The sequence below is a fragment of the Thermobia domestica genome, chromosome 16, assembly GCF_964235325.1.
Source record: "Thermobia domestica chromosome 16, izTheDome1.hap1.1, whole genome shotgun sequence".
In the NCBI taxonomy this organism is placed as follows: Eukaryota; Metazoa; Arthropoda; class Insecta; order Zygentoma; family Lepismatidae; genus Thermobia; species Thermobia domestica.
The window spans coordinates 104,707,467-104,720,322 of NC_137469.1; the positions used below are offsets into that span (position 1 = coordinate 104,707,467).

A 12,856-nucleotide genomic window follows, 5' to 3' on the forward strand; every position below is an offset into this window, starting at 1 on the left:
CAGTGCACTGTCCGCTTAGTCACGACACTCAACAAAGGCCTGGCATATCTTTCGCCTCGCTGCAGCGGCGTTTGACCCCAGTTTGAACTCGTACAGCATACACGCCCTTATGACGCTCTGTGGAGGTCACATGTTCGTTCTGTCCTTACGGAAGTTCACGGTGTAACTGAACTGCCACAAACCAGGTAGTATGTTGGATATACCCACACCAACAACTGACCTTCGCCTTATCTCAATTCGTATTCAACTCACGGTGTGAGGGCTAATTGAAAACAGACCTCCACAAAAAGCGACAGACTTTCTTGGTTACCTTTATAGTTATAAAGTTTTCTTGGCGAGTGTTTTTCTGTTCCGTGTGTTTTTGGTTTAAATTCTCATCCAAGAATATAGTACGTATATCTTTCTACTATTGTTAATAAGTTGTTCCTTGTACAAATTTTGTGAAAGGGAAACTGTCAATCTTCACGTATTCGATCATTATGTTTTGCTTTTCGGCTACAGAAAGGGACAATCCTAGCAGAGGGTTGATCCCTGTGCAAGGAGCCGTAGTTCGATCCCAGGCAATGTGATTTTGTGGTGGACAACATTGCGTTCGGAGTTTACCGGGTCTGTAGATCCTGTTTCCTTTCACATTGTCATTCCACCAATTCTTTCACAGTCATTCACTTTCATTAATTATCCGTTTCTTTTAGTCTAAAAGCCATAAACGTTGGACGTCAAATAGCAAGTTCACCATTCACGCTTCCGATATATCTACTGTCTTTTCTTTCCACCCATAAAATCCGCAGCTTTGTTATAATTTTAACAAAGTATATGCCAATTATGTTTTTTTTTAAATTTTAGTTACTATAGTGTTTTTTTTTTTTTTTGAAAAGAGTAAAAGTCATTCTTACCTTAGTATTGGGACGTAAATGTTTTCTTAAATTTTCAGGATTTTCCAAAGCAGCGTAAGTAACTTCGAGTCCACGACTCTCTGGGGCTTGTTTGAATAATTCGTAAGTTCCGCCGTAAGTTACATCCGACAGGATGACATGGTCACCAGGAGCAAGTAAGTCTGACATCGCTAAAACTGCTGTCATTCCAGAAGAGTAGGTGAGAGCTACGGAAGAATAGAAAAAATAAATCACTAATCAGTCTTGTGTGAACATTTTCTTCGAAGTCATTCAACCTCCCCCATTCAATACTTCTGGTCTATATACTTTGTACAAATCAGCAACTATACATTAGTAAGCATTCCCTAAATTTTCCTAGGATAGGCCTAAAAAGGAAATGTGTAAAACGACCACATTTACTTCATATCAATTAATGAATATTTTGTTACAATTTATGAAAGATAAATACGTCATTTGATGGGATAATGCAATAGACCCCTAATGCACTTGGAACGATCCTCTCGAAATCATGAAATCAGTAGGAATTAGGTTGATTCCAGGGACGTTTTGCTAGAATTTTTGATAGGTATACGCTCGACCATCTCTTTCACGCTTATACCTTCCCTGATTTAGGCTAGTTTTAGACGGGAGCATTTATCGTAGTAGATGTGCTGCCAAAAATTTCATATAATATTCTATGGCATCAAAAGTATATGGTACTTTTAAACGGTGGCATTTTGATAAGCATCTGTCGTGACGTAGCAAACGAATCACTGGAGAAGAGCGCAATTATGGTTCCGAAAGTAAGCGTGAGGTAGCTAAAGCTATAGTAATTGTAACAACAGTTCTCGCCGGTCATACTAAAAAACGAAAATCACAAAGAAGTATGTGGACAAATAGCATCCTACTCCAACTCATTTTTCTTTACTACAATTCAATTTCCCACACAAAACAAAGAGCATGGATATTTGGCACAAAGTCTTTCGCTTCTTTTTAACACACCACGGCGCTGCAATCGGACCAGAAATGCTGGGGAAAATGCTACGAAATAGAGCAGGTTCTATCGACAAGAATGCCATAGGATATGCCATGGCATGGGAAATGCCATAGCATTTGCTACTTTACACGGTAGGATATCGATGATACGATTTTTGCTATGAGAAATGCTACGATAAATGCTTCCGTCTAAAACTAGCCTTACAGCGAGTATACGATGAACTATAAAAATAATAGGTGCGTATACGACGTACATTTCCGTATACGCTCCATTCCTTGGTTGACTATGCCGATCCTAAAGATTACAAGAAGAGCATTGAATCTATACCTTAAACTATCCTTCTCACTCCTTCGAAGCCGTCCATATACATATCCTACTACTACCTCTTTACTTATTGCATAATTTACCTCCCAAATTCCGCAACTCCCTGGGAATTTAACATTGTTAAAAGTGGTTCAAATTTCAACAACCAAATTTAGCATGTGAATTTCAAATGACTTAGACATTCACATGTGATGAGCATGTAGCATATGAAATTTCAACACTTCAACATTTTATAACTTTTGTTATATGAAATTTGAACAACTTTGACACGCCACATTTGATGGATACATTTGAATCAACTTTGATATTAAAATTTGCAGGGAGTTTGAAAACTGTGAAGGGGGCCCAGGCACCTCTGAACACTTCCCTGGAACCTCATTCCCTTTGTACTTTCTAAGGGGGGAGGGGAACTTGGTAATAACATCAAACCTTCATGTGTAATTACAAAAATCAAATGTATAAACCAATACGAAATGATCAGTTTTTCAAATTCCTACTAAGGAATCTGTATCGAAATGGAATCTACTCCGAGAAGACAGAGTACAAATTTACAATTACAATTACAAAATTACAATTATGAGCATAGCCTACTTTATGGAGACATAGAGGGTACCCAAGCACCTTTATACGCTATGTATATACATTAGAAAAACTGATTTTTGTGAGAAAAATACTGTGAACTGAGAAATCATAATCTTTTCCATATTTTACAGGGCAGTGGCGTATTTAGAATATTTGTTTGGGGGGAAATTGCCCACCTGAGTTTGAGAATTAAATATGTTTTAGTCGATTGTCTAAGCGTATACTAAGAAAAAACGTGAAATTCGTACGTCGGTGGAGGATCTAACCCCTCTCCCCAGACAAATCTGAAATGACGCTTCTGCAAACACACGTTAAATATTTGTAAATCTCACTTCAACTTAACTGATTTCATTTGAGAAAAAATGGAAATATTCAGGTTTTACCTGTGTACGTTTTACCTGAAAGGAAATGTTCAGACAAGTTGAAGCTGAAATACACTGATTGCAGTTTTAATGGCAAGAATTGCAGCCTGGTGAACCTTATGTGATATGATACATACAAAATTTTTGCAGTGAATCTAACCTTTTATTCTATTCATAGAAGAGAAAGGAAGCATCCTCTTGGCCTACCTAATTTCCAGGGCAACTTAATCCCTTCTTCACTCTTGGTTTTCTTTATTTCAAACATATAACTTTCTCTATAACTAAACGATGTAAATATTTCTTTGCTATAATAACTAAAGTCCCGTTATGTTGATATCCGTGCAAGTTGGTGTGGAATACCAGTTTCGCTTACCAGCTTCTCTTAGTTTTGGTGTTACTGACGACGGTCGTCTTGAATCGCAACTAACAATGGTCGAAAGTGTGATAGGAGAAACGAAAGACAGTGAAAACTAAGAAAAAGAAACAGAAAAGTAGAATGGACGAAAGGAAGAAAGAAAGAACGTAGTTCTTACATGGAATGAAATTTGACAAATACAGTATTATTTCTGGACAAAGAGCATAAGAATATGGAAAGTCAATTAAATTCTTAGAAATTGTAAGAAGGATTATTGTTGTAGGTACGTGAAATGCGAAAAACTAACAAATTTATTTCGTGAGGGGGGGCTGGAGCCCGATAGCCTCCTTAAATACGCTAGTGGTACAAGGGTATTTTCCTGCGAGTAGAAGTTTCTTTTGGAATGCGTTGAGAAATTACCGCCAAGTCTGCAAGACTACTCTCCTAGTACAATTAGACACACACTAACTTCCCCCTTACCTCGAAGTGCTTCAATTTCCACACTGTGGTGCACCAATAACTACCAAAATAATCAATCACACTGAAACTCTTCAAACTGACATGCAACGATATTGTTTATCCCTGACAACGCTGATACATACATCGGGTTAGGGGGGAGTAGTATGTTCTTTCCTCAAGGCTTCTGCTTTCTTCCCCTAATTGACAATGTTATATTGCTTTGCTTGGTAAATCTATTTCCTTCAATATTAAGAAAATTGACTTAAACTATTGCTTTTGCAAAACTCTGCTTTCTCCTCAGCCCCAAACGGCAAAATAATGGCAGAAAGTTTCGGAAAGTATTGCTATTTTCACTCCTAACTTCTCATTTTAGATAGTGTATATTTACAACGAAGGGAGGAGGGGGGTGCACGTGCACCGGTGCCCCCTCAAAATCCGGTCCTGCTGACGGAGGCAATATTCAAATCAGAAAAGGTAGAAATCACCCGCTTCCTAGTTTTTAACGTTGATCACTATAAAGCAAAAGCGGTAATAGATAGCAATAAGTGGCTTCCAGTAAAAGATTAGGCGTTTCAAGAATACATTTCATTTCCATCTTTAACTTTCTACTAAAACAGGAAGTAATAGAGATCCACGACAATTTCCGGTTTCAATATTGATCTACATAGAGCAAAAATAATAAGAATTTGCATGAATCGTTTTTCCGGAAGGATCAATTTAGCGTTCTAAGAATAGGTATCATCTTCTGGCTTAGCACTCTACTCAAACAAGAAATGGCAGAAATCAACTACTTCCAGTTTTAACGTTCATCACTATAGAGTATAGATAATAATAGATAGCAAAAAGCGGTTTTCTGGAATTAGTGAAACGTCCCAAGTATGTATTCCATCTCCATTCTAATCTCTCTTCTAAAACCGGAAGAGACCTACGACCACTTTCGGTTTCAATATTAATTAATAAAATATTACGTCGTGCAAACCAAATTCATTCCGTGCTGTACACGTGACACAGCTAGTTGTTCAACAAGCAGTGTTCCAACATAGGACAAGAAAACATGCACAACTCAAGAGAATAATTATTATGAAAGATTACACAATGAGATGAATAAAGCAAAAATAAAATATTACGAAACAGTTTTATAGTTAATTTAGGATTTTACACAACTCAAGCCTTCTGAACGTGGAGGTACATAGAAATTAGTACCTCTTAGCATTACATTCGTTTTCCTAGCAAAACGTTTCATGTCCCTTTGATTCGCTTTAATTTTTTTAAAAGTGATTTAGTTTTAAGGTAGAACTTACCGTACTTAGCTTTCTCTAATGTTGCTATCTTCGCATTAAGAACATCTCTTGTGGGATTTGCGTAACGTCCATATTCATAGCCCTAGAAAAAGAAGACGTTTCCTCATATACATATCTATGGTATTAAAAAGTACCATGTTTTCTAGTTTAATATTTCCGTAATCCTCACTCACACCATTGCCTGTTTCACTAAGATTTTCAGCTTTTAACGTATGTCTCGAAACAATTATTCGCTGTAAGATTTTCAGTAAAACTGCGACAAATCACTTGCAAATGATTAACTGTTACTTTAATACGAGGACAAGTTGGAAAATAATTTTTAACTGGTTGTTCTGGAAGTAATATTGGGGGAACTTTAGACAATTCGTCAGCAAGAAAGAGTACTTTGGCCCTGGTTATGGGTAATTAATTGCTAAAATAATTTTAGTAGGGAAATCTTGCACTAAACAATACGGTCACTTTTAGCTACTGACCGATTACTATCAAATCTGGCTGTCAAACGATTACCCTAAAATTTACGGCATTAATATTAAAGTTATGATAATAGGGCATAAATACAGAATTGGACATAAATACAGAATTGGGCATAAATATGGCCTTTTTATAGCCTATAACCATAAATTTTACAGTAATACCGTAAATTTTAGAGTAATAAGTTGACAGCGATAATTGACGGTAATCGGTCAGTAAATGTGACCGTAATTGTTTACCAATGTCGCCCAATCTGTTGGTGTTGGCATGGGTACATTAGTCCACCCTTTCAATTTCCACGAGGAGTGCTTACCATCCCACTTAAATTTTGGAAATTATCAAAACTAAAAATTTGAATATGGTTGTATATGACCAACGTATGCAATTTTGAAAGTTAGGTGGTCCATTCTGTTTCCTTCTGCAGGTTAAAAAAAAAAAACCTAAAAATTCAAATTTGGGAAGTTTTTGTTTAAATTGTCCTCTACGATCAGACTCTGTTGAATCTTGGTTCTATGGATGCACACATGAGTCCATTCTTTTTCATAAAACACAGGTGCCATGGTGCACCCCTCTCAAATTTCAACAGGGATGCATTAGCTCACCCCTTAAATTTGAAAATTTTCAAACAATAAAAAATGGTAATTGTTCTATAAGATCACTGTATATATCCGTATAAATTTGAGTGGTCCACTATTTCCCTTTCAATGGTAAGAAATCGACAAAATAAACGTAATCAATATGTTTTCCTCGTGAGCGGATTTCGTTTTATCTGTAAAAATGCGGCTTTATTGCACCATGTGGTTCTATGGATGGATACATATGTTCATTAGGGGGGCATGTTGGCTCAGTGGTAGAGCGCTTACCTCTGGTGCATGGGGCCCCTGGCTCGATCTCCGGCCCAGTAAGTTTGTGGACAACAACTTGTCTGTGGGGGTTTTCTCGGCGTGCTCCCATTTTCTCCATTTTCATATTCCACCAATTCTTCCATCATTATTCACTTGCTTTAATCATTGTCTCCCTTAGCCTAGAGGGCATAATCGTGGGACGTTAAACTGAGAGATTTCATTTCATTATTAACATGTGTTCATTATCTTTCATAGAACAATTGTACCATGGTGTGCGCGTTTCAGATTGCGATAAGAGTGTATTGGCTCATTCCTTAAATTTTAGAATTATCTAAAAATAAAAATTCGTGGTTGTTTTCTAGGACCAGTGTATATATATCTGTGTAAATTTTGGCGGTCTGCCTCTTTTCTTGGATGGATAAAAATTTCCAGAAATAATTTTTGCTAGAGATATCTTATAATTCACCCATCAATTTTGAACTGTATTAAAGTTGAGTTGATTTTAGTTTAGCGTCCCTTTCAGCAGTGAGGCTATATGAGACGTGGACCTACTGATTAACGGAATCCGAACCACATGAGCTCCCGCCGGGAATCGAACCCGGGTCTCCCACGCCAAAGAACTGTATTAAAGCATAGCTTTAAGTAGATTCAATGTTGGGACCCTGGAAGGTAAGTTCAGAGCTGCATAGCTTGGCAAAGTTGGGTGGTTCTTCTTGTTTCCTTCGATGCATAAATGTATACGAAAATATATATATACTTTTGACCTTTATATTTCATCTCTTAATGTGAGAACTATATCATAGCTTATGTTGAAGGTAAATTGAATGTTAGTCTCTGGATGTATTTGACATATGTCAAAAGGTCAAGGTCATATGTTTTCGTAAGGTATGTCTTTAAAATGACTCTTAGATTGGCGTTAAAACAATATTTTGACAGAGTCATTCCTTCGCTGATTTATAAAGTGCAAGGGGACATCCTCTAATTGATACAAGTTCACATTTGTGTCAATGCACCGTTGGAACAAGGCTTTGAAACCATGATTTGGGAGGTACCCTAAGCTCACCTTGACCTGAATCCCTTCCTAAAATTTCAAACATCATGACCATATGACGCCACATAGACTCTTTTCTATGACACCACATCATTTACTTTTTGCTGAATTCTGGTTGGCCAATTTATCGAGTACTGACTATGATTGGAGAAATCTGCTAAAATCTGATTGGTCTATCTAGAGCAATAAGTCGCATAGAAAATTCACAAATTAAATATACATTTTTACAATAGCCTTTAGAAAACGCACTAAAATTCTTTGATCTATTGCCTAAAAACTGTGTGATAATATAGACGGTCTGTGTTTGGTCAGAAATAATGTAATTTATTATGGAAAATGACGTCACATTATTTATGTCTTATCATTGCTGAATTGTGATTGGTTATTTTATTAAAGTTGTTGATTATACTGAATTTGCTTGTTCAAAAAGATATTTTTATGATAGATTTTGGAAAAAATGCTATGAATATTTTTACTCGTGTATGTTGTTAATTCGTGTAATATTGTAGAAGATGTGATTCGTATATATGAATCATTGATTAGAAAAAATCTTCCTGATTGGTTAAAAATGATGTCATTATTATAATGATGTAAATGCCAACCATCAATGAAAACTTGTATCGTAAGTTTTCGATTTCGTGAAAGTATTCTAATTTGTATGTCAAAATTATATTTACAGTTCCTGTGTATTTGTAAGTGTATTGTATGTTGATTTGTTTTCAGTGTGATTTATCCGACATTGAAAGTTATTTTCCAATTTTTAGTCAAGTCGAAATTTAAATTTTTCAATATGGCTTTTCATGCTCAAGATTTATTTGATATACTTCTAAATTACTAATTTTACTCATTCTAAATTCGTTTGGTATCAATTGAAACTTGAGTGGGCCTCATTAACTAATTTTAAAAAAAATGCTTTCTTTATGGAATTGTAGCTGTATCATTACATTAATATACGCGTACATCTCATTTAGTAGTTTTACTCATTCTAAAGTCATTTGGAGGGTATTAGTTAATTTTGATCTAAATTTATAATACTAGCACGTTGTTTATTACCGAAGTAAAATGTCAGTTCAACTTATTGGTTTGTATATTTCGTTTTTTCTCGTTGTAGAAAAATCAATAACATTAAATTTTCTTTCATCTTTTCTTTTATATTTTTAATCGTTATCATTTACCACGGCATATTGAGTTTCACTGTTCTATATGAAGTCGCTCGATTTTATCGGCGTTTTAATATTAAAGGTTGTATGTTAAAAATTCGGTTTCTGCACCGCCAACAGGAATCAGTACCATTAACTGGATTCATAACAGTTTTCAAGTTATGTTGGATCATGTATTGGATATTTAGTGACGATTTCATGGTGAGTTTCTCTGTGTTCTTCCCACGTAATACTAACAAGTCGTTCTGGGTGAGTTTTCGGTAAGCTCTTAACATGTGACTTGATTTAGTCTACTTTGAAAAATGAAATGAAATCTTTAAGTTTTACGTCCCACGGTTATGCCGGTTGGGCTAAAGGAGACGGTGACGATGAGAGATGAGTGAAATGGTGGAATGAAGAAAGGGGAGAACCCCTAGAAAACCCACGAGCGCGGTGTTTGTCCACCACAAAGTCCACACGGCGCGAGCTGGGATCGAACCAGGGACCGGACTCACACTGAGCCAACGCGCCCCTCTTAGTCTACTTTGAAAGAGTTCTTTAGAATAATGGTTTGTTTCTGCTGAATTAACCTCTCACCGTTCATTTTTAACGAATTGATATTTCCAGAGGTTGCAAATATTAAAAACATAGTGTACTACACAATAAAGAGCTATTGGAAAATAAACAAAGGATTTTACAGACGAGAATAACCATGATTCAATTTGTTAGCGTACCCCCCTGTGATTGAAGTTGGTTTAAAAAATTAAAGAAATGGTATAACCAGTGTAAACTTTGTCAATCAAAATATGTGCTTGACAAGGTAGTGAACGACTCATGTACTAAAGCCGGATTAATTTACCTCTAGCACTGCCCTTACAACAAAATCTTGAAGCCATACGTCACAGTTTCGCTACCCCTACTCTGCCCACTCCGCCCAATAAGATCGCAATGAGCCAACAGTCATGGCGGAAACGAAAGTATCCAATCAGATGATGGCGGAAACGCGAGTAGCCAATCAAACGTGCCGGTGCTCGGCTGTTTTTTTGTGGCTTCATTGAGTTAACAACATGAAGATACATACGGGCATATCCTCTATTTTATAACATCTTTTGTTCCAGACCTCAGAGTACAAAATCATCTATAACTGTTCTTCCGGAGATCTGATGAACGATGGGCCTAGTGAAGAAAATTCCACAACAATTAACCTGACTTGTTTAGAGCAGTGGTTCCTAACTTGGGGGATGCAAGATATGACAAAATAAAATGTGAAATTATGAAGAAAAAACAATTTGCAATAAGCATTTATACTTTAGCTTTATCAAACTTCAAAACGCTACATATTTGACATTTTGTCTTTCCTATTTCTTTTCTAGATTTCTACTTTATCAAAAACTTAAATAAAGTATGAATTATATAATACTTTTAAATATAAATTACTCTCACTCAGTACAAATCATTTAACTTAATACGTCTGAATTGCCTTACTAATCAACAATAAACAAAACGTATGAAAAATGTAACTACTAAACCAAGAGCGAAGACAGTTGCAATGGTGTGAGTTCCGAGTGATTTGACACTCCAATCGAGGACTGATTGCTCACAGCTCTTGCCTGTTTTTTGTGTTGGGGTTGGCAATATTGTTAAGTGTGAAAGTTGAGATTCAGAGTGAGCAAAACCTTAAAATACATTCTTCACACAGAGTTTGTCCGGAAAGTAATGAGAATGGGTTCAGGAAATAAAATTTATTGATCTGATTGGCAAAACTTGTTAAAATTATTCGAAGGTCTCTTTTTCGGTATTGACACACCACTGCCAGCGCAATTTCCATGCAGTGTACGCCTCCTGGAAGTCAGTTTCCGATAATCCTCAGAACACCCATCATTTCTCTTTGAATGGCCAAAATATCATCAAACGGCGACCTTACAAGCTTCTTTTGAGCTCTAGCTAGTAACGACGTCACAATGAACATGGTATTATTGTGCTGGAGCTTCCAGCATTTGCCAATCTCCGGTCAGACTCGATTGGCTTTGTCTTGCAGGGGTTTGAAGATTTCCTCGTAATAGCCGTCGTTGACAGTCTTCTCTTGAGGCAGAAATGTCAAAGAAGACAATGAGCATTGTCTTAATTTTGAACTTGGACATCCTTGCCTTTCTGGGGCGCGGGAACTCCTTGGTGTGCCACTCCCAACTTTCCGGACAAACACCGTACCTACTTTGATTTTGCCCACTATATAACATCCCTTCCGGTTCCACACACACACACACATAAAATATATATTCTGAGTATATTTTTAATCGTCATTCTTTCTCTTTAATATTATTTCATGCTCTTTCGATTACTTCGTGATTGTTTTCAATGTTATTTCTCCAAAAGCCCCTCTTGCGTATGCCATTGCTCACGTCAGAATTAAAAAAAAAAAAAAAAAAAAACCTTCAAAGTGGGAAATCACTGGAGACTCCAAAGATAGGGGAGGATGCAAAGTCGGTTTCACCTTCGTTCTCGATGTGTCTTCACTCTTGTTGAATTTTTTAAAGTGGTACCAAGTAATTAGTTTCCTTGATTATTATGTAAAGGAAGGTGTTGGCATTATTATTACATTGATGATACTGGAAAGTGTTTACTTTTTCCAGTATCATTCTACACTGAAAACCTTTGAATAAATTATACACAAGTGTTAATATTATAATACTTACTGTGTGTTCACCAGCCTTCAGTGAAACGATCGTTTTCGTCTTAAATGTACTTGCCGTGACTATCGAAGGGACAATGGAACGATAGGGGCAAGGGTTAACTTCCTCACCTCCAAGTACAGCAAGAGTTTCAAACCCATAATTAGAATCCTATAAAAAAAATTATAGAGAAAAGCATTAGGTATGTAGCGTGAAAACATACATTTACAGATACTAATCATTTTAATACAAACACCTGGAGTTGAAAACATTTTAGATGCCTGGGTTGGCAACAGTCAGGCGACGATCGCAGCACCAAATTCTTGGTGGTTGTTTGTTAGAGCAAATTCCATATTATATGAGGAGCAGTAGGATAGTAGTGTTGAGTGAACTGGGTGGATGGTAAAAGTGTGAAATTGGTATGCCTCTGATTTCAAAAGATATTATTATTATTATTATTATTATTATTATTATTATTATTATTATTATTATTATTCTACTTTTTGTTATGTTTCCACGTTCAATCAGTTCTTGAAGTACCTCCATAATCTGAAACGTAATTTACGAAAATCTCCTAGATGTATTTCTGTACCTGCCAACTCCAGAGCATTTTTGGTTGCATAACGGAATAGGATATGCAGTTAGTATATATAGAAAGCAATATTAACCCTAGAAAGACCATGGGGGATATTGCCCTCGAGTTTTTTTATTTGGTTTATATGGTTAATATGTATTCAGGATTCTCTGTTTTTTTGTTATTGTTTCTTTTTCATGAAAGGTTCATTTTCTCTTTCTTTCAACTGGAATATAGTGTATTGTTTTTTCGTAAACAAATAATTCATGTTGCACGGGCCGATTTGACCCCTCCCCCCTTGGTTATTGGTGCTACCCATCTTTGTTTTCCCAAAAACTCCTTTCATTTGTATTTTTATATCTAAAACTTCTATTACTTTTTAAAAATGTTAGTTTTCTCCTTTATAAACACTTAGGCTTTCATAGAACTTATGGAGTGTTAGTTATGATACTAGTTTTCTGCTTAGTATTATAAGAAATTTAGTATAATATATAAGCAGTTTTATGCACTGTATTTAGCCTGTTTTTTACAAATAAAAAACACAATTCCTTGAAAAGTTCTTTTTTGAAATTTAGTTAAACACGGTAACTCAAATTTAACAAATATACGCAGAAAGTTACTTAAAACCAGCGCGGGCAAATGATCCCCCTCCTTGGTCCTTTACGTAGCAGATGCGAGCATGGTCTTTCTAGGGTTAATAACTGAATAAAATATATAGGCCCTAATTATTTAGAAAGATAAAGTAAGAATAGAATATTGTACTGTTATCCAACCTAAAGCATGTTGCTGTGCAAGATTTCATCGTTGTATGTTGTCAGGAAATGTATGAAATTAAGGATGCAAGATTTGTGGAAA

The 12,856-nt window shown here is 36.0% G+C and overlaps 1 protein-coding gene across 1 annotated transcript in view; it reads right to left on the minus strand.

The window, feature by feature from the left end:
- LOC145673307 (cystathionine gamma-lyase-like) overlaps window positions 1-12,856 on the minus strand; it is a 183,845-nt gene that overhangs the window by 151,368 nt on the left and 19,621 nt on the right. Inside the window, exons 2-4 of the mRNA XM_081742899.1 lie at window positions 11,452-11,598; window positions 5,253-5,334; window positions 894-1,099 (exon numbers count right to left, since the gene is read on the minus strand). Of these exons, the coding sequence (XP_081599025.1) occupies window positions 894-1,099; window positions 5,253-5,334; window positions 11,452-11,598 (435 nt within the window). The remainder of the gene's footprint in view (window positions 1-893; window positions 1,100-5,252; window positions 5,335-11,451; window positions 11,599-12,856) is intronic.